The sequence below is a fragment of the Lindgomyces ingoldianus genome (genome assembly GCF_010093535.1).
Source record: "Lindgomyces ingoldianus strain ATCC 200398 unplaced genomic scaffold BDR25scaffold_20, whole genome shotgun sequence".
Classification (NCBI taxonomy): domain Eukaryota; kingdom Fungi; phylum Ascomycota; class Dothideomycetes; order Pleosporales; family Lindgomycetaceae; genus Lindgomyces; species Lindgomyces ingoldianus.
This window is the reverse complement of record NW_022985181.1, coordinates 40,059-63,079: the sequence shown is the minus strand read 5'-3', so window position 1 is coordinate 63,079 and position 23,021 is coordinate 40,059. Positions and strand designations below refer to the sequence as shown.

Below are 23,021 nucleotides of genomic sequence, written 5' to 3'. Positions count from 1 at the left end.
CTATAGCATTAAACCTAAGAAGTATGGTAAGCAGTTTATCCTTAATAACTAATACTATATAGTATACTAAGGTAAACTATAGAACATAGGCGCAGTAAAGATCTCTACTATTAGTAAGTTCTAACTTAAGGTGTATATATAAAAAAACTTATATATAGAAATTAATTAGACACCTAGCTAAATAGATATTAGCTTTTAAAGCTAGACACTAAAAAAATTAATTAGTACTATATAAATTTAGAACTTAATTAGTCTAGTTATATACTACATTTTAAAGACTTTAACACTATTTCTACTATTACTAGCAAATGCTAACTAACTTAGAGCATACTTTAATAACATTTTAAATGTTATTATATATAAAAACAAAACTACTATACTTATTATATAAAAATAAAGACACTTTTTTTAATATTAGTAATAAAGAATTTATGTTCTTTTTTACTAAATTAAAACTTTGCTGCTTTTACTACTAATTTAGACACCTTCATATAAAAAGACTCTAGAAGATGCTAACTAGCGCTAGCTATAACATTAATGCTGTAGTGTTAGAAGAGATTAAGAAGTTTTGCTACATTTACTAATTATATAACTAGGCTTTATAAAAATTTAAGTTTATAATTAAAGATAACACTTACTTTAACTATAAAGTTATTATTAATGTTGTATAAATTAATAATAAAAATGTTTTATATGTTATTAATGTAAACACATTATTTTAAGCTGCTATATTTCTAAAATCTATGTCTATATAAGATACCTAAGATGCACTATGTAAATGCTAGATTAACACTTATTAAGAACCTCTAGACTATATTATGTATAACCTTAGTATAAACTTTGCTTTAGAGGATTTTTAAGCTTATATAAAGATTATAAGAGCTATATATAGGCAGATGCCTATAAAAGTATATTAGGCAGTTAGAAAGGTTAAGCGTGTGCATACACCTTTCTAATAAGTGTTTAACATCCTAAAGACTAAGCTAAGTAACTATATAGATAATAAGGCTATTCTGCAGATAGTAGTTAAGGCTTTAAATAACATAGCTAGCCTGCACAGTCTAGTACCTACGCTGCTAGTCTTTAAAGTATACTTAAGAATTAACCTAAACTTTCTACTATTACTAAACATTATTATATAAGTAAGCACTATATAAAAGGTAATAAAAATACTTTAAAAAAACTATATAAAAGTAAACATTAATTATATAATTAACACTTATAATAGCTTTATAATAGATAAAGTTTTTAACTTCCTTTTTAGCTTAAAGATTATAGCATAAAAGAAGAAGAAAGGCTAGACTAGCCTATATAAGATTAAGAGCATTAAAAAAAGAGACATTATTATTAAAAAAAATTAGCCTACTAAAGCTCTAATATACACAGGTTAAACTATACTATAAAGAAAAGAAAAAAGATAACTTACTTATAATAAATAACTTAAATAAACTAATCCTTATATAAAAAGATTTTCTAAAAAAAAGAAAAAAAAATTAGCCTTATAAAAATGTTATAAAAGTAGAACTAAAGCCTACTATAGACTAAGCCTTTTAGAATAGCAATGCTGCACTAGTGCAAAAAGAAGATATAAATACTAGAAGAAGTAAAAGGTAAAGAAAACCTATATAAAGTCTAAACTAGGTATTTTTAACCTAGAAGAAGAAAAATAATTAGGCCTTATTTATTAAGCTTTATATAGATAGTGTAATTACTATACTTAAAAAATTATTTAAAAAATTAGACTGTATAAAAATAAACACTTTAATTACTAACAGCACTTTTAAAGTTATAGTGTATAACTTAATAAAGCATAAAAGTTAGATTTTTAACCTTAACTTTATATAAAAAGTAAAAGGTAAAATAACTTAACTATATAAAAAATCCTGCCTAGTGTTTACTAGCTACTTAGATAAAAAAAAAAAATTCTTACTTAGTTACTAACTATCTAGAGAATAAGCTAGAGACTACTCTTAGCTATAAAAGTAAGCTTAAGAGCTATGTATAAAATGCATTTTAAACTATATAATATTATATAAGTATACATTTAATTAATAAATAAGCTTATACACATGCTATACATAAAGCTACTAAAGAAGATGCGCTAAAGCTTTCTACTAAATATAATACTCTAGGTTATACAACTCTTATATAAAGCTACTAAATTAAGACTATATTAGTTTAAGACATACTATAACTACTATAAAAAAAAGCTATATATGTACATCTTTTTATATAACTTCTACTTTTTAATTACTAATAAAAAAAAGCACACTTTTAGTATTACTAGCTTATAAATAGATAATACTTTAAGCATTATAATAAAAGATTTTATGTAAAAAAAAAAAAAAAAAACTTATAGAAAGTAAAGTTTTACATAAAAAGTAAGACTATTTTAGTAAAAAAGTAGCTTATTAAGTTTAATAGTAAAAAAATTAAACTTACGCGTAACATAGTAGTTTTTACTTAAAAAAAATAAGTAAGCTACCTTTATATAATTAACCTAAAAGATAAAGATGCTATATAATAATATGTTACGTAATATATAACAAAGGTATACATTACATTTATGTATTAACTAGAGGCAGCATTTAACTTATCTATTACTACATAAACTATAAACTTTTTATATAATAATATTAACACACTTAACACATAAATCTAATAGTAGATAGACAATAGTAAGTGTAGTCTTACTTTTTTACTATTATAGCTTAATAGTGTAAAGCTGTTTATTTTTATAAATAAATTATTTATTAATAATAAAAACTTTAGCTTATAGCTAAAATTCTTAATTATATTAAGTAATAATAACTATATAAAGTAAAGTAACTACTTTAAAATACTAGGTAACATTATACACTAGAATTTTACTAAGTGTAAAAGAGTAACTAGAAGTGTTTTTACTAGCAAACTATATAAAATAGTTAGAAAGTTTAATAATATAATTACTTTTAGTATAACTTTATAGTAAATTATATAAACACTTAAACTACTACTAATTCTAGTAGTAATCTATATAAATTTAAAGTTTTTATATAATTACCTTATTAAGCTAGGCACTACTAGTAAAAAGTAACTTATAATTAACATTATGTTACTTTATAAATTATATAAAAAAAAATTACTAAGATAAAGTAGATTAATAGTAAAAATAACTTAGTAAATGTATATATAAAAAAAACACTAAATTAGGCTCTTTAATTATTAGTTCTAACTAACTACCTCTTTGTCTAGATAGAAGCATCTGTGGACTAGCTAGATCTTGTGCGCAAAGATGCTCTAGACTAACTAGACTAACAACACCTTTATATAAGGCCTATTTTTTTAGTTTTTTTTTTATATTATATATACTTATTTTTTTTATTATAAGGATCTATTACTGCTAGCACTATATAAAAAGAGAAAAGAGCTAGGGGATTGTACAGCAGGGCTTAGAAAGCAAAGGATAAAGAAGAGAAAAGCTATTTACATAGCGCAACTAGCCTATCCTAACGCATAGCATTACTAGAGGCAAGTTCTAATAAATAGGGTAAAGGAAAGGCAGAATGTAATTAGATAGACCTATATAAACAGAAAAAAGGTAACGTGTACAGAAGGTAACTTTTTAAATAAAAAGAAAAGTTGCTAGTGTCTATACATAGCAGTAGTGTTATAGCCTAGATATAAGTAATTACGCATAAGCAAAATTATGTATCTATGTTATATAATACTTAGGTGTAAACTTTTATGTATAAATATCTAAATATCCTCTTTTTCCTTTATATAGAGGAAAGATAAGAGTAATAGAACTAGAAACATGTTGCCCTTACTTTACCTACCTTGTACGCTGTGCACACTGTACACTACTCTTACTCTTGCTACTTAAGTGCTCATACTATAAGCAGCTAGCTGTCGGAGCCCATTTAACAATTAGAAAAAAATAGGTTGTAGTAAACGCTTTTAGAAATACATTTAAAATAAGACTTAAAAGTTTAAGTTAAGATATATAAGTTTTCTACCTTTTTATAAGTAAAGTATAGCTTTAATATTATATAGCCTAACTAACAAACGTAATTAGCTTAGTAAAAACAACAAGCGTAGTAAGCTACTAGCATAATAAAGGTTAATAAAACTTATAAAAGTTGAGTAATAAAAGAGAAAAGCTAGAGAATGTATAACTAGAAGTAACACTTACTTTATAAGCTACTAACAGTGTGTAGCATAGCTAGAAGTAGGTTAATAGAATAATATCTGTAAAAAAGAATGCATATGTTATAAATAAAAAAGTATTAGACTGTAATAAATAAGTAAACATTACTAAAAGCATGTAAGGTTTAACAAACTAGCATAAAAAGAACATAAAAGTATATAAAGCAGCGTATTGTACACTACAGGCAGGTTGCTTACACACTTAAGTTACTTGCTTTTACTAAGACTCTACTAAACTACTTTTTTTCCACTAATGCATTTCTAACAACACTACTTAAATATGCTAAAAGAATATTAGATATAGCTTATACTTTAAGCTTTTAAATAAAACATAATACTTTTAATGCAACATGCTATTACTATGTATAAAGTCTTTTATAAAATAATATATAACTAACATACTAAATAACTTTTATAAGCAAATTGTATAGCTAACTTATAAAAGCTAGATAATATGAAAAGAAAGTAATTATTAAGCATATACTTAATCTATGTGCGTAAGAATTTTATTTTTAGCTAGTAGCTATAGCTAATATAGCTAATTCTTCAACTCACTTGTAGTGTACGTTATGTTATAGGTTACATAGCTAATAGTTATAGCTAAAAATATAGATATAAACCTAGTAATGCTAACAAAAAGTAGCTAAAGGCGTAGTAGCAACTAAGCTAAGAAATAAAAGAATATATAATAAGTATAGATCTTCTAGCTAGATTATCTATTTATAGTTATGTTTAAATATTAACTAAACACTTAGATTATTCTCTACTATACAATTATTTAAATAACACCTAGTGTTTACTTATATAAACATGTGTATTAGTACAAAAGCTAGCGCTTCATTACTATCTCTTTTTAACTTATTACTAGTTTTATAATAATAATACACCTCTTCTATTTAGTTAAGGAAAAGACATAGCATCTCTTATCTTCTAAGAACTTAGTAGAGATAAGTAGAAGAAAGTATAATAGTATAATATAAAAATACTTTTATAGCTAAAAATAGCTTATACTTAACATTACTAAGTTAAAAGCGTGTAGTAATAAAAAATTAAAAAAGTGTATACTTATAAAAAGTATAACTATATAAAATGCTATACATAGTACTATAGAGTAAAATATAACTTACATATGTATAAAATAGAAGCAAATGTTGTACTAAAATAGTATATAATATAATATTATACTTTATGAAACTAGATAGTAGTAATATAAGCTAGAATAGAGTGTAGTTTTAGTAGAGTCTTAGTAGAGTAGCTAACTTGCTTGTGTAGCTAACTTGCCTATTAGGTATATTATAGTAGTAATTATACTAAACTAGCCTTACTATGTTAACGGCGCTATAGAAACTGTAGAAAGACTAGGCATAACACATGTATATATAAAAATAATAAAGAAGAAGCATTAAAATTAATTAGAAGATTATTATATATTCTATTTTACATATAACGTTAGTTATGCTAAGAGATTTTATCTAGCTTAGTAGTAGTCTATGTTGTAGTAATTTATGTTAAGACTTTAAGTAATTAGTTTTTTAAGTGCTTATTCTTAACTTACATTACAGGCAAGTTGCTTACACACCTAAGTTGCTTACTTTTACTAAGACTCTACTAAACTACTGTTTCTACACTAATGCATTTCTAACACTACTACTTAAACACGCTAAAAAAAAATTAGATATAGCTTATACTTTAGGCTTTTAAATAAGACACAACACTGTTAAAGTAACATACTATAGCTATATATAAAGTCTTTTAAAAGATAATAAATAACTAACATACTAAATAACCTTTATAAGCTAATTCTATAGCTAACTTATAAAGGCTAAGTAATAATAAAAAGTAGGTAATTATTAGGCACATACTTAAGCTATATACGTAAGGATTTTCCTTTTAGCTAGTAGCTATAGCTAATATAGCTAATTCTTTACGCGCTAAGCATAATCTAGGCTATATTAGCATAGACTAGCCTAGTATGTGTTGCATACAACTATCCGCCTATATATATCCTTCTGCTGTGCTAGCTAGGAGGTTAATCTTTTAACAAACGCAACAGTTATAAGCCTAGTTCGCGGCGTAGTGTGGATAGTTAGCGCATGAGAATTTTTACACCCCTGCTCTCCCTACTCCACTAATTAGAACGCACTATCCCTAAGCACTATGTGTTTAATTCCTACGCTTAGCAAAAAGCATTTAGGCAGTGCGCCTATTACAGAGGCTACCTTGTATTTAGATCTGTCTCTAAGTTCTATTGCTTAGGCTAGAGGAGAGTGTGTTAAGGTTGTTTTACCTCTCTTATTCCACTGTTTAAGCTAGGGGGTGTGTCGCATACAACTATCTGCCTATATATATTCTTCTGCTGTGCTAGCTAGGAGGTTAACCTTTTAGCAAACGCAACAGTATGTTTATAAAGTGTTATCTAAAACTTAAAGTAAAGTTTAAGCAAAAGTATAACTATAAAAAGGCTTTTTATAAAAATTCTAGAGTGATTTAAAGCTAAGTATAGCATTTAGAATAATAACATATACAACTTTAATAAAATAGGCTTTATAATAAGCTAAATATTTACTAACTATACTTATACTTAAAACTTTACAAACATACTAGGCTAGTTTATGCTAATATAGCCTAAATTATACTTAGTGTGTAAATAATTAGCTATATTAGCTATAGCTACTAGCTAAGAGGAAAATTCTTATGTATATAGCTTAAGTATGTGCTTAATAATTACCTACTTTTTATTATTACTTAGCTTTTATAAATTAGCTGTACAATTAGCTTATAAAAGTTGTTTAGTATATTAGTTATCTATTATTTTTTAAAAGACTTTATATATAACAATAGTATATTACTTTAAAAGTGTTATGTTTTATTTAAAAGCCTAAAGTGTAAGTTATATTTAATGTTCTTTTAACACATCTAAGTAGTGTTGTTAGAAATGCATTAGTGTAAAAAAAGTAGTTTAGTAGAGTCTTAGCAAAAAGTAAGTAACTTAGGTGTGTAAGCAAGTTGCCTGTAGAGTACGTTAGCTACTTTAAGCTTAATATAATATTCTAGCCTATTAGCTAGCTAACTAGAAATAGAATCTTATTACATACTTTTTTTCTATCTAGATTATATTAATTTTCAACACATAAACATTTTATTAAAATAGAACTAATTATTATAATCTAAAGGCTTTTTAAAAAAAATATAATGCTTAACATAGTTAACTAGCAGTATAGGTTGCAGAGGGTAAGTAGCAAGAGAGAATAGATGTTAAAATTACGATTAGTTGTGTAGAGCAGCTACTAGGCTTAAAACTGTTGTAAATATAGGTTACGTAGGCATACAGCTATAGTAGAAGCTAACAAAGTAAAACGTGTTGTAAATTGTCTAAGTGCTCTGATGCAGAGTATGTGTTTACATCTTTAACATTAGCGGCAGCAGAGGCTATACAAATAGCTAAGGGGCTATAGTAAGTGCCGCAGGAGCCGTTGTGGGTCAGGGAAGGAAGATTTCCGTATCAGGAATGCGCCTTTACTGGGTACAATATAGTCGCAGAGGATGTTGTGCACCATTCCCCAAGCAGCGGAGATGATGGCACCCCAAATAAAGAACAAAATGCTGCTGAAAACAGCGTAACACCCACAGACACGCTTGCATTGGAGGAGGATGCAGATGTCGATTATTAGAACATGTGCATGCAGTCAATAGAAGAATACTTGATGTGGCCACCAACGGGAGAAGTACCGGCGAGTCTCAGTAGCGGGAATACTACTGAGCAGGCTGAAACACCTGAACAATACAGAGAGGAGCAGGTTTCAGCAGATGCTGCAGTGGGAGAAGGAACTGAACGAAAATTAACACCCCAACTAACAATTTCCGGAGATTATCCGAAAGACCTCGCAAGAAGTGCATGTCTTTCAAACTTCCAATCGGTCCTCGTCTTTCGTGGGTCAAGTAATGACATGGCAATTATCTATGATGCCCGTCTGTACTGTTATATGTAATTCCGCATTGTTCGGTTATGAGATAGGGTAGTATCAACTGAAGTAGCGAGCCAGCAGGCGCCGAGACAGTATAAATGTATTCCTTCGGTGCACATAATAAATGAGCGATGAGGCTGAGATAGAATCTAGGTCTACCATATTCTTGCACTTCTATTCAAATGTCCTATGGTATGTGCAACCCCTGCGCTCAAGCCCTAAATGCCCAATTCAATTCCCCCCGATACAGTTTCTCAGTCAGCCCTTTTTGTACCCCCCCCTTTCCTGTCCTCGGAAGTGGCCGTTCCGGGTTTGCAATGATGACAGCATGCTTGGGGACCTGACTGGTCTTCGTAGAGAACTTCGTTAACTCGTCGTTAACAGTTTGGACTACAGGCCAAATTTCATCGACAATGGGATCACTAGCATCTACCGTTGTCCCACTTATCATTTCTTTGGCCTTATTCTTAAAGTAAGAAGGTGGTGGAGGGTCGACAAGCTCGATGATAACAGCGAGATGCTCCTTAGCCGTTCCGTAGATACTGGCGCTCTTGATGCGGGGGTCTTTCCCAAGGACTTCTTCTTCAAAGGGCGTTGGGAGGAGCTTGTAGCCGTTTTCCATGATGACAAGCTCGTCAGCGCGACTGACATACTTCCAAGCATTCTTCCTGGTAGGGTGTGGGGCAAAGAGGTCTTTCATTGACCATCTGTCGAGATCAGGGAGGCACCAGAAAACACCCTGATGAAGGCGGAGAGCCGGATCAGAATGCTTATAGTATACGGCTTCAAAAAGGTTCTCTCCGCTCTCTTCGAATTGGAAGTTATCAAATCCTGGATTGTTGTAGATATACTCCCAATCTTCTGTGGGAAGTATCCAGTACGTGGTACTAATGGCTTCGGTCGAACCATATACGCTGATCAGATGAACCTTCTTACAGATTGTATCGCCGACTTGTTTGGGCAACATGGCTATTAACGGTTAGCAAGCGGTAATAGTATGATTCATCCCTGAGAGTTTAGATATCAACTTACCTCCAGAAGATATAACCCACTTCAACTTTGATAGCTTCTCCAGCATTCTCGGAGATTCGCTGATCTCCTTCAGACTGTTGGGCACCAAAGCCGCACTGTCAATCCGTCCATAGTCGATCACTCCTTCAATAGCCCTCATCGAACCTTGATCATCACCCCCGACTACAACGGTCACGCCCATGTAAATCTGGCGAAAGGCGAAAAAGAATCCCCCAGCATGAGTGATACGGAATCCAGTATAAGTTCTAGATGATTTGCTCATAACATTGTACAGACTAGGGAGGCCGTCATAGTCAGGGATGTGCTTAAGGAGTCCATTGAGCGAGCATGAGCCGTGAGGGTAACGTATCATCTATATTCGGCATTAGGATCTACTCTCATTCTAAGATTAGGGAATCTTACCGTTGGGAAGCCTTTCGGGCTGGACGAGCCAGATGTGTGCAAGATGAAGAAGGGATCGTTCAGAACCTCTTCCAGAGTCTTTTCAAATGGATAGAGTGGCGCATTCGCCGGCGTAAACAATTCATCCAGCTCAGGGAAGATAACACGCTTCATCGTCTCACGAGACGCGACCTCGTTATCTCCAAACCCCTGAGCACAAACTAGGATGTTACATCCTGCTTCCTCGCAGAGAAATACGCGCACTTCAGCCGAGACAAGATCAGAAAGTGGGATTGACTATGGCAGATTTAGCTGTATTGCAGCAGCGTCGGATTCGGTATAGGAAAACTAGACCTCGTAACCACACTTGGCCAAAGCAATCGGCACAAGTAAGTATCGGATGTCGGATGGCCCAATATACGCGACTGTCGGTAGCTTGCCTTCTCGAACCTTGCCAAGGTGCTTGTCGAGGAACCTGGACTATCAGCGAAAGATTGGCTTCGGCATAGACAGAAAGGGCATACCATGATGCATGATTCACCCAATTTGCTAATTCGCGAGTCGTATAGTCTCGAAAGCCTTTAGACAAGTCATTGACGTCATTTGGGCAGGATATCCAAACTCTAGTTGGATCCTCTGTTGCGACTCTGTCGAGAAAATTGGGAAGCAACTCCAGGTCCGGAAACGCAGATATTCCAGTCAGATCCATTTTCAATGACTAATTCAATCGGTGTATGATAGATGAGAGTTTGGGAATGGGAAGAGGGAAACGAAGAGCTTTGAAACGTTCCCCGGGCAGACAGCGAGTGCTCCCCGGGCTATACCTCGATATCCTGAAAGAATACACTATTCAGGTATGCAGCTCTGGCTGCTCCGATTAGACACTACGTAGGAATATGCTTAAAGAAGCAGGGATACAGCGATAAGGAGCCCCACCGATCGATAGCTGACTATGTGACTCAATAAGTGGTGTACAACGAGGTTGACTGTAGGATCGCCGTAGTACCACCGTGCGGAAGAATCGGCAGCACCCCGCACGCCCTGACCGGTGCTACTGTGGGGGTTTCGTCTGCCGACTAGTGATGGAGCTAGTCAATACTACCTCGAACCTAAAAATGTAAATGAGTTGACTACGCATATGCATTTTCCGTCATCATGCAGCTGATGAATCATAAAGGTAGTGTGTCTATGATACATATACGAACGAAGAACTAGTAAGAGGCCGGCATAACGCTAACCATGCCTCCATCTAGAACGCACACATTGCCATTATTGTAGGCCCCAGCTCTTGAGACGAGATACAACATCGTTCCGGTGATGTCTTCCTCCGTCCCACTTCGCTCCTCCGGTAAGCGCTTTCTGTCTATCTTACCATCCTCATCGGCGAACCCGTTATACTTCTCAATTAGCGGTGCTGCTAGCTCAGATGGGAAAAGGCCTGGGGCTAGTGTATTCACTCTGATGCCGAATTCTTGGAAGCCTGTGGCCAGACACTTAGCGAGGTGCGTTACTGCAGCCTTGCTAGCGCGATAGGCGTTGCGTCCACCAACAATTCGGGAATAACCGCCTATACTGCCAGTGACAATGACTTGGCTCTTCACCTCGCCATTGCAATAGTTCTTCCTTTTATTTCCTTCATCAAGGAGATCAAGAACAGCCATGATCGAGTAATAGCAACCGTGAACATTTGTTCGAAAGCACTGGTCCCATTCGTCCATAGTTGTCTTCATGGCTTCTGCTTGAACTTCCTGCAGGCTTGTACCAAGAGGCTGCCCTGGCCCAGGGCCCCATATGCCAGCATTGGCAACGAGCAGATTAAGATGACCGAGATCCTTTCGTATGTGGTCTGCAAGTGCTTCGATATTTTCCTTCGAGCTTACATCGGCGACAAGAGGGATGATGTTGCCATGTGGGGATTGCTTTGCAGCTTGGTCTAGAACCTCTCTTCGCCTACCACTGATGTACACCTTCCTAGCTCCGTTAAGAGCAAGGGCTTTCGTCATCATAAGTCCAATGCCTAGTCGTATTAGTGGCCATGTGGGTGCCTGCGATATGATATTGTCGGCTCGAGCCTCACCGGTGCCACCGCCTGTTATCAAGGCAACCAATCCATCGACGCGAAACAACTCATTAATGCTTGACGAAGTCATGTGGCAAATATTTCCAGCTTCGGAAGGGTAGGGAAGGTACAAAGTTGAGGAAATACTCCACGGGTTGCATCTGGGAAAATATATACACAGTTCTATGTGTTTTTAAGAGAATGGAAAATTTTACGGCCAAGGGAAATACCTTGACTGAAATTTCTGAAAGTATTAGTTTACAAAACACTACTGTCGATCTTACCGACTATTACACTTATGGGCTTCCTTGGGCGACCAAATCCAAGCTTTCATGTGTGGTTGCCACGATACCGAAGTTCAACCAGGTCTATTGGGATTTTTTTTATTGAGTACGCACTGACTAATTCACGAGTGACTCTGTCTTTGGCTCGTAAATGTATTCGCGGGTATTGATTTCGCATGCATACCGAAATTTATCCAGGTTTTGTTTAAGAGCACTTTGCGTCCGAACTATTATGTAACTCCGACTTACTCCATCTTCTCAATCCTAACGCCCTACAAACCCACTTATAATCCCCGAGCGTTCCGTGATTCGCGCTGGTATAGACTGCAGTCATACTGTTTGCCGCACATCCCGTTGGTGATTACTTTTATTGAGTTTCATCGCTTTATCCGTTCTCGTTCTCGTTCTCGTTGTCCCACCCCCTGCTCCGGGATATCTGGGACCGGTTTTCGCCCCCAATAACGCCTGTATCGCCCGTTCTTAGGGCTGATTAGCTGCAGTCATCTCGAAAGGGAAACTAGCGGAACGGCGCGGCCCATGGAACTCCACTCCCGCAACGGAGCTTCTTCCGTTCATAGCCCAATGCACCGTACCTAGATGGGGCTGACAGGCTGCAGTCATCCTGTAGTTTTTAGCGCCTTAGCGATTGCGCGGCAACCTTTCATCACGCCAATAATTTCACATTATACGGCGGACTGTTAACAGGTGAAGGGGCAAAACTCGACTTAGTGGGAAATTTTCCACCCTGCATTACACCTAATTGCCTCAGCCTCTTGCAAACACCTCTACTGAAGCTACATTATTATTTTATAGACGTAAAAATGCCTACTAAGGCTATTTATATTACTTTATTATTATATATTATATAATAAGCATGTTAGTATAAGTAGTTACTAGAGTTATTATTAAATTAACTGAAATATATATTAGATTAAGATAGTAAAGCTTTATATTTAAGTAGATATCTAAGTACTCTACTACTACTAGTAAAGTTACTAAGTTAAGACTTATACAATTTATAAAGTAGATATTATAGATAAGAATATTTTTATTATTTAATTCATTAATGTAGATGGTGTAGTTAAAGTAAAATATAAGTCAAGTACAAAAATGTTGTTAAAGTAGACTATTTACTTGTGTAGACTACTTAGTAATAAATAAATTATGCTTTATAATAGCTAATTTCTCTAGATTAGTTAATTTTTGCAAGTTAGTAAAAGTCTACTACCGCCATAACATTCCCACAAGCTCTGCTGTCGTCAAAATGTTCACTTGTCCCCATGTTGCGGGCGCATCTCACTGAAACCCCCACGAATAGCGCACCACGTTCCAGTATTGCATCGGTTAGGCCACTACCATCATAAAGAAGTCTTACATCAGACCAACCAGAGATACCATGAAGACATGCAGCGCAATATGGTCTAGGAGTAACAGGCGTTAGTCATCTCCATTCATCCCAACAGCATTGACGTGTACGCATCGGCTTTCGATTGATACAATCTCCGTGGAAACAAAATTGCGAAGATTCAACTGCTTCTATGCTGTTTTGGGACAGTCGTCCGGTGAGGGTCCAGCAGGCAATTCTCTCCTCTCTCCTCCCGTCATACTTGTGCGAAACATCAAAACCTTCCTCAATTGTGATAGAACGACTAGGGTAAGATCCTCCTGCCTCTGTCCCGAGAGCATGATTTCCTGTGGAATAGTCGACGAGACGAAGGAAGAGTCACAGAAGATTACACAATTCGCTAAATTGTTCTCATTACAACAGCAAACGCAACAACAATACCACTACGCGTAACACCAAGGTTCCGAATATCAACCTCAAGATGCCTTCGAAAGAGGCTGGCGAACTCAACTCTGCTACTGTTTTGGACGCCTTTCGCGCCACGCGTGGGTCCATAGACGACCACATCGTGAAGAACAAGATCGACGCCTACTGCTCGGAGTTTATCCCACGAACGGACGAGTTGGCGATCGCAGTCTTCTGCAATGCCTTCGAAGAGCTTGGATGCCCTCTTCGGTCGGCAACACCTGGAACAAAGCTCGCACCTATCAAAAATATCCCAAGGCACGAAAAGCTCATCAACTACATGTACAAGGCTTTGGAAAATAAAGCTGGCTTGATCGAGACCAAAGGCGAGGAAATCGTTCGCACATCGGTGGCATGTCCTAGCAGCGAGATTGAGGACATGCTGGAAGACCTCTTCGACGATATGCCTGAGCAAGAGTGGGAACTCGGACTTGTGCAGAGAACTGGCGGATCCTTCGCTAATTGTATATCTGGCAAAGAAGATCCATTGCAGTTACTGTTCGGCTCCGACGAAGGTCGCACGCTTATGGGAAATTTCTACGCTAAATCCCCGCTGTTCAGCACAATCCTCCAGCAATGGGCAGCTTTCTTCGAAAATATTGGCAGCAAATGGCCAAAGAACGCCGGACCTCTGCGAATTCTGGAAGTCGGCGCAGGTACTGGTGGTACAACTTTTAAGATTGTCCCAGTGCTGGCTCGTCTTGGCATACCAGTGATATACACCATGAGCGATATCGGCTCTGTCTTCCTCTCCGCGGCGCAAAAAAAGCTTGAAGAGTACCAATTCATGGAATACAAAGTTGTGGACATCGAGAAGGAACCGGAGGAGGCGCTGCGCAACTCTCAGCACATCGTCATTGGGTCCAACGTTTTCCATGCGACCCGCGATCTGTCTGTCTCATTGAAAAATGTCCACAAGATGTTACGACCGGATGGATTCATCATGATGCATGAGCTGACAACGCAGATGCTCTGGGCTGATGTTGCGTTTGGATTGATTTCTGGATGGTGGGCGTTCGAGGACGGGCGACAACACGCCTTGCAGAGCCCAAAACATTGGGAGAAGGTACTGCGCTCCGTTGGCTTTGGCTACGTCGGCTGGAACGAGGGGGCTCGTCCCGAGTCAAGGATCCAGAACTTGGTCTGGGCGATGGCGTCTTAGATTAGAATAAAATGAACATGTAGCCAGACTATTTAGCTTCCATGCATACCCAAATGCGTAGGGACATAAATCAAAGGCCCGAAAGATAGGTTTCACTACATTTCTACTCCTTCTAGATTGCAAATTGTTACAGTAATTTCGAAATTTTCTCTCCGATAATATTCGAACTTTAGGCTTATAATATCCTTGATTGTATTTTAACCGTATGTTTGAGAAGCCCTCATAGATGATCAAGTGTAGAGACGAATAAGGTCATCCGCCGCCCGGTGTCCCAAAGCCTCCAACGTACCCATGCTCACCATCTCCAACATACTCATCTCGAGGCCTAGAGTGAGCTTCCACCAAGCGCACATCTCCACAGCTACCATGGAATCTAGTCCCATCTCGCCCGTTTTCATCGAAGGGCTCAAGTTATCGTCCGGAAGTAGCAGCAAGCTGCAAAGCTTCTTCCCAATATCCAAGGCGAGAGTTGTAACGCTCTCACTGGACTCCAGGACGGATGGATCTTTCTTTGCTATAGTCAGCAGCGTGCGTAGCGCATCCTCTGATGCAGCCGATTTAGCACTCTGGCGTTTGGAGTTGTGATAGACTGCCATGCGAACATCAGCTCGTAAGTTTGTATAGCTGTCAGGACTGCTGAGTGGCACGGTAGGACAAAGCCCAAAGATGAACCTGGTTTTGTCGACCTCTTGGATGGAAGTAGTTGCGGGTGTCCGCTTCTTTTCGATGGTCCGCTTAGCGACCGTGAGTTGTATCGCTGAATCCACGATTTCAATGAGCTCTGCTTCATTGTTTAAGCGCCAACCTGAGCCTTGCAGCTTCTTGAGGAGATCAATGCTGCCACTCATAACGCCAATGCCTTCCATGACTCCCGAAGTAATGGCAGTGCACGGCAGCCCTTGGCTTGTGCTGTACTGCGAGAATGCATCGAGGAACGTATTCGCGCTAGAGTAGTTGGCCTGGCCTGTCTGGCCAACAATGCCAGATAAGGAGCTAATGAGGACCAGAAAGTCAATTTCAAGACCCCGTGACTTGGTGGCTTCCAGGATGTTCCAGGTGCCCTTGATCTTAGGCTCGACTGACGTGTTCCACTCCTCAATCGACATCCGCAGGAAGGCTTCGTCAGCCAGCGCTATTGTCATGTTGAGGATCCCCTTAACGGGAGCTAGCGCCCCATCTATCGCCCGCTCGACGTCCGCTAGCCGCGCCGCATTTCCCTTGACACACTGGACGGTACTTCCCATTTCCTCAAGCTCGTGGATGAAGTCTCGGTACCGCGGATCATTCCTATCGGCGCTTCGGGACAGGAATATGAGGTTCTTGGCTCCTTGCTGAACCATGTAGCGTGAAATTGATTGCCCGAGGCCACCTAATCCTCCAACCAGGATATATGCTGCAGAACTGTCGAGTGCAACCGGCCGCTTCTGTAGTGCTTGTACGTCACTCACCAGAAGCTCTCCTTGGCTGTTCCGTAGCTCCACTACCATCTTCCCAATATGCTTACTCTGCTGCATAAGTTTGAACGTCTCTGGTATCTCAGACGCGGGTGACACGTGCGCCAGCGGAATGGGTTGCAAAGTGCCCTGGCGGAAGTGTTCCATTAACCTTCGCAGCAATCTAGTGACAGTTATTAACTATGCAACGTGTTGAAGCGTAGGCAAAAAGACTCACCTGTCAATGACCTTGGGTCTCTCTTGCGTCATTTGATCCATATCGATGCAACAATAATTACGGCTGTCCGCAAATTGTTTCATGTCCAACTTGGCAGATCCCAGCAGATCTCGCTTGCCGATCTCAACCATCGTACCCCATTTGGCGACGCACTTCCAGGTTTGGTGTAGCAGCTCACCAGAAAGCGAGTTGAGAGCCGCATCAACCCCTCTACCGCCAGTTTGCCGCATTAGGTCAGCTACAAAGGTTGTGCTACGCGAATCGAAGATATTTTCCTTTGGAATTCCGAAGAATTTGGTCAAGTATTTTCGTTTCTCGACACTACCCACAGTTGCATAGATGGTCGCCTTGAGCATCTTTGCGACTTGAATGGCAGCTATACCAACGCCACCAGCGGCGCTATGAATAAGCACAGACTGTCAAATAGTTGAATTAGTAGGCATCTCGTCTGTATGAATGGAAATTGTGAAGGTGGTAGTCACTCACTTGTCCCTCTTCAAGCCGCCCCATGTCCACAAGGCCATAGATTGCCGTTGTGAAGCAAAGAGGAGAGCCAGCGCCGTCAAGGAGACTAACAGAGTCTGGGAGCTTTTCGCAAAGTAGCTCAGACTGTGTGACCGTAGTCGCAAAAGTGTTGCGCCCCATGAGCACAACACGATCACCCACGGAGAACTTGGTCGCATTCGGACCAAGTTTTCGGACTACGCCCGCAGCTTCGTAGCCGAAATGTGTCTCAGCAAGCGTCAAGATTCCCATGGCAACTAGGATATCCTGCAATGGGGTTAGCTGAAAATATGGCCGATGATATCCAGGATACTCACCCTAAAGTTGAGTCCTGTCACGTGCACTTCGACTTCCACCTCATCATTCTGTGGGGCTACAGGCTCCCGAGCAGACCAATGCAAAGTGCCGAGTTGGCCTGCCTTGCTGGTGGTAAGTTCTGCTTCCTGAAGCTGGGTTGACTCGATATCTTGAATCTCAGCCGGGAGGTCGAATGGGAAGAATCTGTTGACTAGAACGGTCCCGTCTGAGATCGCATACTCAAATTCCGGACCCAGCACGCCGTCATGTCTCCGATCACGAAAATTCGAGACTACATTGACCAGAGCGTTGATATTTGCTGTCGAGGTCAACTCTTCTGTCTCACACGTAGCGAAGCTGGCCGCGAGTTCCGATCTCATCGTACGAGAAAGTCCGATGATAGGCGCAAATCTTGGGTCCTTAACGCCTGCCTGGCACGGTCGTGTGACCCAAAGAACGCCAGATCCCTGTAGGTCTTTGACAAAGTTCTGAAAGGCTTCCAGATTTGTAGTAGTGAGATCCCACAGATATGGCGTGTCGAGATCCATGAGCGCGATAATGTCCTGTCCCGCAATTGGGCTATCGCTCATGGTGCAACGGTCAATTGCATATCCGCGCTCCTCAAGCTCACGGGAAACGTTCACGGTTTCGATGGATTCTTGTTCGTAAAGCAAGGTAATCTTTCGGGATTGGACTTCTCCTCGCTCTGGATGAGCAACAATAACTGTACTTTGACCAAGATTTTCCACAAAATCAGCGCGTGTGAATCCAACTGAGTTGAGCTTTTGGATCCACATTTCCCGACTCATGAATGGTCCATCTTGACCGCCGTCGCCGTCGCCGGACCACCAGGAAGGCAATGTGCCCAGGATGAATTTAGCCCAAGTTTGACCTGTGGCTAACTCTTGCATGAGCAGTCTTCCTTTTGGGCTCAGGAGCTTCCGAACGTTGGACAGGCTCTTCGCGACGTTGGTTGCAGTATGCAAGAAACTAGCTGAGATGATGAGATCGAATTCCTCGTCCTCAAAATCTTGGTCCGCTAAGTCTTTTTCAATATTGAGACAAGCAAATTCCAGATTTGTGACGCTCTTGAAACGCTCCTTCGCTGCATTGACAAGGCCCATCGAGGCATCCGTGACCACGTACCTCGAAAAGAGGGTTTGACCCTTCTCATGCCGTAGGTACGGTAGGATCTTGGCTGTTGCCGCGCCGGAGCCAGCTCCAAGCTCAAGAATTCGTAGGTTAGGCTTGAAATGCGCAAGGTTGTGGAAAAACTCGGACCGGTCGTACTCCGACATATACTCGAGTAGCTTTTCAAGAACATCGTCGGTGGTGAGGATGCCATAGATGTCTCGCTCACCGGAGAGGATCGAGTCAATGTTGGAGCAGATGGTCGCAATCGCTTTGGCTGTATATGAGAGCGGGGTAGATTCGAGGCCCTGAGCAATCAATTGGATCGAATTTGCCAAATCTTTCCCATTTTCCGGAGAGGTAGTAGGTTGTTCGCTTAGCCAGGCTCCATATTTTTGTAGATGAGGTAAGTCTGATTTGACACTGAGGGATAGCGCTTGCTGCGAAAACAGGATTGCCGAACGAGCAAGATTTTCCAGAACCATCATTTCACTGGAATTGGCACTCACGGGCTTGAACTGTGTTTCAATGTTCCAAAAGTCGGCGTGTGGCACCCATTGAGCCCGAGCTGTCAGTGGGAAGTCATTCTTCGCTGTTGGATCGGCGCCTTCAAACAGAGTCATTCGAACCCCTGAGAATCGTGATACAACTTTAGACCCTGCTATACATAGCCCTTGTCCAGAAGCTCCGCCCTCATGGTCCAGATTCCCTTCCAAGTACACCTGGAGGTCTTCCGATTGGCACCGCGAAATAGTGAGGTGCTCGATACTAGTTGGAACTTGCCGACGATACGTATGCACAAGACCATTGTGCGATGCGACGCTCAAGAGCTGGAAGAACGCGTCGACGATGACAGGGTGCAGATGATAGTTGGCTTCATCGCCGTGCCAATTGTTGCGTAACCTAGCCGAAGCCCTGCTCGGTGCTACTGCCGATGAGGTAGTGTCTTCCAGACTCATGAAGTGAGGACCGTAGCGAAGCCGCTTTCGTTGGACTGCCTCGTACCAACTCCGGCCATCCACCTTCCTAGGAAGCGTAAACGTATCCGGGACCGGAGTTGAAGAAACTTCATTCGACAGCGTATCGGAGCCACTGCGCACTTGGCCAGTGCAATGTCTTGTCCAGATATGGCCATTGTGGGATGTTATGGTGAAGTCCCACCAGTCGCTATCTAGCGAATCTGTCAGACGGCTGCGACGAAAACTGGTTACGATTTCGGTTGGCAACTCTTCACTAATCGGAAGTGCATTGCTGACAGTCACATTGCGCATCTCGACAGTGTCTTGAGATTCGCTGATCTGCCGGACTGCCTCAGCAGCCATGGCCACAAACGCTGCAAACGGGAAGACAATGTCGCTGTCAATGCGATGGTCCGAGATCCAGGGTACATTCTGCAGATAGACGAGGTTTCTCCAAAGGGGCTCCAGATCCGTACTTTCAGGGAGCTTTCTTCCCAAAAGATCATGATAAGGATGGCCACCCAGTCTCCATTCCCGCGAAACTCTTGGCTCATACCAGTGGCTTTTCTGATGGTCCCAAGGATAGCAAGGAAGGCCAGATAATGTCAGGCCATGCGGCATCAGAGCTGCGAAGTCAACATTAACATGCAGGGTCCAAAGCTTGCCAATAGATGTTAGAAAGCTTTCAGTACCGCCCTTTCGCCTCGTGAGAGTTGGTACATGAGGCACCTTCTGCGACTCATTGGCAAGGATCTGTCTGATTGGATCCGCGAGCGCTGCATGCGGTCCAACTTCCAGGAAGACAGGATTTGAAATATCGCTTTCCTTCAGAATTTCGACAACAGCTGATTTAAAGCGTACAGGAGATTCCAAGTTCTTCTGCCAATATCGCGGCCCAAGCTGCGGTTGCTTGACGTCGCTAGACAGACATTGTCCGGTGACACTGGAGAAGAAAGGCACGGAATGCTGGGAGCCCACAACCCCTGAGGCGACCATAGCCTCGCAATATGGTTCGCCTACTTCCACCATATGATGTGAATGATATGCCCGTTCCACTTTCAAAGTGGTGGTAGGTACCCCTGGACGTGCTTTCTTGATGTTGGATACAACAAGCTCGAGCTGATCCACGTCACCAGAAAGAGTCACGCCGCTGTGGGAGTTTTCGCATGCTACTACAACCCCGGGAAGCAGATAATTGTGTGCTTCGGTCCAGCTTAAGCTTACAGCAGCCATCGCTCCCTTTTTGGTCTGTTTCTTGGAAATAATTCCTCTGTGATATGAAACAGCAATAGCTTCCCTTAACGTAAGAGCGCCAGCAGCGTAGGCAGCTGCAACCTCGCCGCTAGAGTGACCCACGACAGCAGCTGGCTTAATACCGACAGAAGCAAGCGCTTCAACAAGCGCTATCTGTATTGCCGTGCACAACGGCTGTGAGAACTCGGCCTCGTTGACCCGAGTCGTTCTAGAAGTTTTGCGGAGCTCATCATAGACCGTCCATGTGGCGCCGAGACGCTGGAGCTCGACGTCTATGTCCTCAACAACCTTCGCAAAGATACGATTTGAGCGGATGAGGTCTCTGCCCATCTGGGGCCATTGAGCACCTTGGCCTGTGAAAACCATCACAACAGTATGCGCGATGACGACCTCCTGAGTTAGGGCCGGAGGGGCTTCGCCGGGCTTGTCTTTGGCGGAAACGACGAAGGACCGGTGTGGTAAATGTTGCCTCCGACGAGCGAGGGTGTATGCAATGTCGACAAACGACTCCGAGGTTGCATCGAGATATCTTTCGATGTTGCGTGCCATGCGTTCTAATGGTTTGCTCGAGTACGCAGAATATACGAACAAGTGCGGGAGGTCCGATGGTACGTCATGTGCCCCATTGTGGGCCGGCACAGGAACAATGCCATAGCTGCTGGCGGAGTCTATGATGGCGTGGGCGTTGGCACCTCCGATTCCGAAAGAATTGACGCTAACGCGCTCGTAACGCCCGGCCGGCCACGGAATGCATTCTTTTGCCAGCGCGAGTTTGCCGCTCTCGAAAGGGATCTTGGGATTGACTGGCCACGCTTTGATACTTGGCGGAATCGTGCGATGCTCTAGTGCGAGAACTGCTTTCAAGATCGCACTAACGCCTGCGGCTCCTTCTGAATGACCTAGGTTCGGCTTGATTGATGAGAGATATAGGCCATGGGCTCCGAAGACATTGGCAATGGCGCGAGTCTCAATTGGATCGCCGGCCGCGGTACCGGTACCATGGCACTCGAACAGCCCAGTCTTCCAGACTTCGGAATCTTGAATGCCGGCAACCTGGTACGCTCGCCTAATCGCTGCTTCTTGAGCTAGTGCGCTTGGCATCGACATGTTTGCAGTCTTGCCGTCAAAATTCGTTGCAATTCCTGATATGACAGCTCGGATGGAATTGCCATCGCGGAGTGCTTCGTCCAAGCTCTTGATGTAGATGGCAACAATGGCTTCGCCTCTTGCGAAACCATTGGCCTTGGCAGAGAATGTGTTGGAGGATCCGTCTGGGCTGAAGACTCCGTGATCCGACAGACTCGTCACGGTACTCGGAGATAAGAAAAGACTGGTGCCACCGACGATGGCCGCTTTACAGTCGCCTTTTGCGATGGCCATGCAGGCTTCATTTAGGCCAATCATCGAAGAAGAGCAGGCGGTACGTATCGTCAAACTATCAAAAAGCGTTATTATGTAGAAACACAAATTTTGTATGTAGGTGATGCTTACCTAGGACCACGCAAGTCCAATTCGTGGGAAATGCGTTCGGAGACCATGAAGTCGTGCGAGCCCAGAATTTGATATGCGTTGGACTTCAGACCCTCGCGGTTGAGCACGTCGTACCAATCTTGTCCAAAACACCCAACGTAGACACCGATATCGCTTCCCTGCCAACCCGTTTCGCCGGAATCTTCAAGGCACTCGTGTGCGACTTCGAGCAATAGCCGTTGTTGCGGGTCCAAGCGTTCAAGCTCAGTGCGTCCCATTGGGAATGCCGAGGTATCTAGAGCACCTAGATCGATTCTTTCATCAAGAAAGTAGCCGTGTTTGGTTCTCGAGGAACCAGGCTTCTTCGTAGCTGAATAGTACGCCGAGGCATTCCACCTGTTCAATGGTACCTCGCTGCGAGCGTCACCGCCTTCGGCAAGAAACTTCCACAGATCGTAGGGTGAAGAGATATTCCCGGGAAGACGGCAAGCCATCCCACAAATAGCCATGGGCGTGAAGACCTTGCTATTAGTCTCTTTTGTGGATGGTTCGGACGCGACATGGTTGCCATTTATCCCCCCTCTAGTTGTTGGAGGAGCAATACCGTAGCCATTCGTCTCCTTTGTAGGTGCTGGGAGAGCGATGTCGTGACCAAATATGGCACACGGAGACGCTTCCTTCCTCGACGTTCCGTTGACAGTATGGATCCCATTCTGGCCAGCGCCGTTGGTACCGTTCATTATTTTCGACTGGAAAATTCCTTAGAACAGGCAAGATACGTGTTGAAGATGTGTATACAAAAGGCTAGTTGAAGAGATAGTAGAAACCAGGCATCCACTATCCACTACCAAAAG

General features: G+C 41.2%; 5 protein-coding genes across 5 annotated transcripts; 2 read left to right on the top strand and 3 right to left on the bottom strand.

The window, feature by feature from the left end:
- Positions 1-7,572: 7,572 nt before the first annotated feature.
- On the top strand, positions 7,573-8,288 carry BDR25DRAFT_356209 (uncharacterized protein; the record flags this gene model as incomplete). The annotated part of the gene is made up of 5 exons (XM_033695592.1): positions 7,573-7,579; positions 7,673-7,721; positions 7,754-7,847; positions 7,875-8,157; positions 8,200-8,288. 5 exons carry the CDS (start codon positions 7,573-7,575, stop codon positions 8,286-8,288), a joined length of 522 nt encoding a protein of 173 aa, XP_033546364.1.
- On the bottom strand, positions 8,180-10,515 carry BDR25DRAFT_304305 (acetyl-CoA synthetase-like protein). The gene is made up of 5 exons (XM_033690183.1): positions 10,091-10,515; positions 9,921-10,041; positions 9,588-9,863; positions 9,186-9,537; positions 8,180-9,122 (listed from the first exon to the last, which is right to left on the bottom strand). The coding sequence occupies exons 1-5, from the start codon at positions 10,273-10,275 to the stop codon at positions 8,365-8,367; spliced, it is 1,692 nt and encodes a 563-aa protein (XP_033546363.1). The 5' UTR covers positions 10,276-10,515; the 3' UTR covers positions 8,180-8,364.
- Positions 10,516-10,756: 241 nt separating this feature from the next.
- Positions 10,757-11,775, bottom strand: BDR25DRAFT_304304 (NAD(P)-binding protein). Its single transcript, XM_033690182.1, has 2 exons — positions 11,644-11,775; positions 10,757-11,583 (listed from the first exon to the last, which is right to left on the bottom strand). Exons 1-2 carry the CDS (start codon positions 11,714-11,716, stop codon positions 10,778-10,780), a joined length of 879 nt encoding a protein of 292 aa, XP_033546362.1. The 5' UTR covers positions 11,717-11,775; the 3' UTR covers positions 10,757-10,777.
- A 1,906-nt stretch (positions 11,776-13,681) lies between these two features.
- BDR25DRAFT_304302 (methyltransferase domain-containing protein) lies at positions 13,682-15,051 on the top strand. Its single transcript, XM_033690181.1, has one exon. It carries the CDS (start codon positions 13,736-13,738, stop codon positions 14,879-14,881), a length of 1,146 nt encoding a protein of 381 aa, XP_033546361.1. The 5' UTR covers positions 13,682-13,735; the 3' UTR covers positions 14,882-15,051.
- Positions 14,953-23,021, bottom strand: BDR25DRAFT_263382 (uncharacterized protein). Its single transcript, XM_033686816.1, has 5 exons — positions 22,189-23,021; positions 17,374-22,132; positions 17,039-17,323; positions 16,553-16,968; positions 14,953-16,498 (listed from the first exon to the last, which is right to left on the bottom strand). The coding sequence occupies exons 1-5, from the start codon at positions 22,905-22,907 to the stop codon at positions 15,112-15,114; spliced, it is 7,566 nt and encodes a 2,521-aa protein (XP_033546360.1). The 5' UTR covers positions 22,908-23,021; the 3' UTR covers positions 14,953-15,111.

Coding starts and splice junctions, on each gene's coding strand:
- BDR25DRAFT_304304 (XM_033690182.1), bottom strand. CDS start 11,716: ATGACTTCGTCAAGCATTAATGAGTTGTTTCGCGTCGATGGATTGGTT. Junction 11,584..11,643: donor GATAACAGGCGGTGGCACCG/GTGAGGCTCGAG, acceptor TAATACGACTAG/GCATTGGACTTATGATGACG.
- BDR25DRAFT_304302 (XM_033690181.1), top strand. CDS start 13,736: ATGCCTTCGAAAGAGGCTGGCGAACTCAACTCTGCTACTGTTTTGGAC.
- BDR25DRAFT_263382 (XM_033686816.1), bottom strand. CDS start 22,907: ATGAACGGTACCAACGGCGCTGGCCAGAATGGGATCCATACTGTCAAC. Junction 16,969..17,038: donor GGCGGCTTGAAGAGGGACAA/GTGAGTGACTAC, acceptor ACTATTTGACAG/TCTGTGCTTATTCATAGCGC. Junction 16,499..16,552: donor AGACCCAAGGTCATTGACAG/GTGAGTCTTTTT, acceptor AACTGTCACTAG/ATTGCTGCGAAGGTTAATGG.
- BDR25DRAFT_304305 (XM_033690183.1), bottom strand. CDS start 10,275: ATGGATCTGACTGGAATATCTGCGTTTCCGGACCTGGAGTTGCTTCCC. Junction 9,864..9,920: donor TGGCCAAGTGTGGTTACGAG/GTCTAGTTTTCC, acceptor AATCTGCCATAG/TCAATCCCACTTTCTGATCT. Junction 9,538..9,587: donor GCCCGAAAGGCTTCCCAACG/GTAAGATTCCCT, acceptor TGCCGAATATAG/ATGATACGTTACCCTCACGG.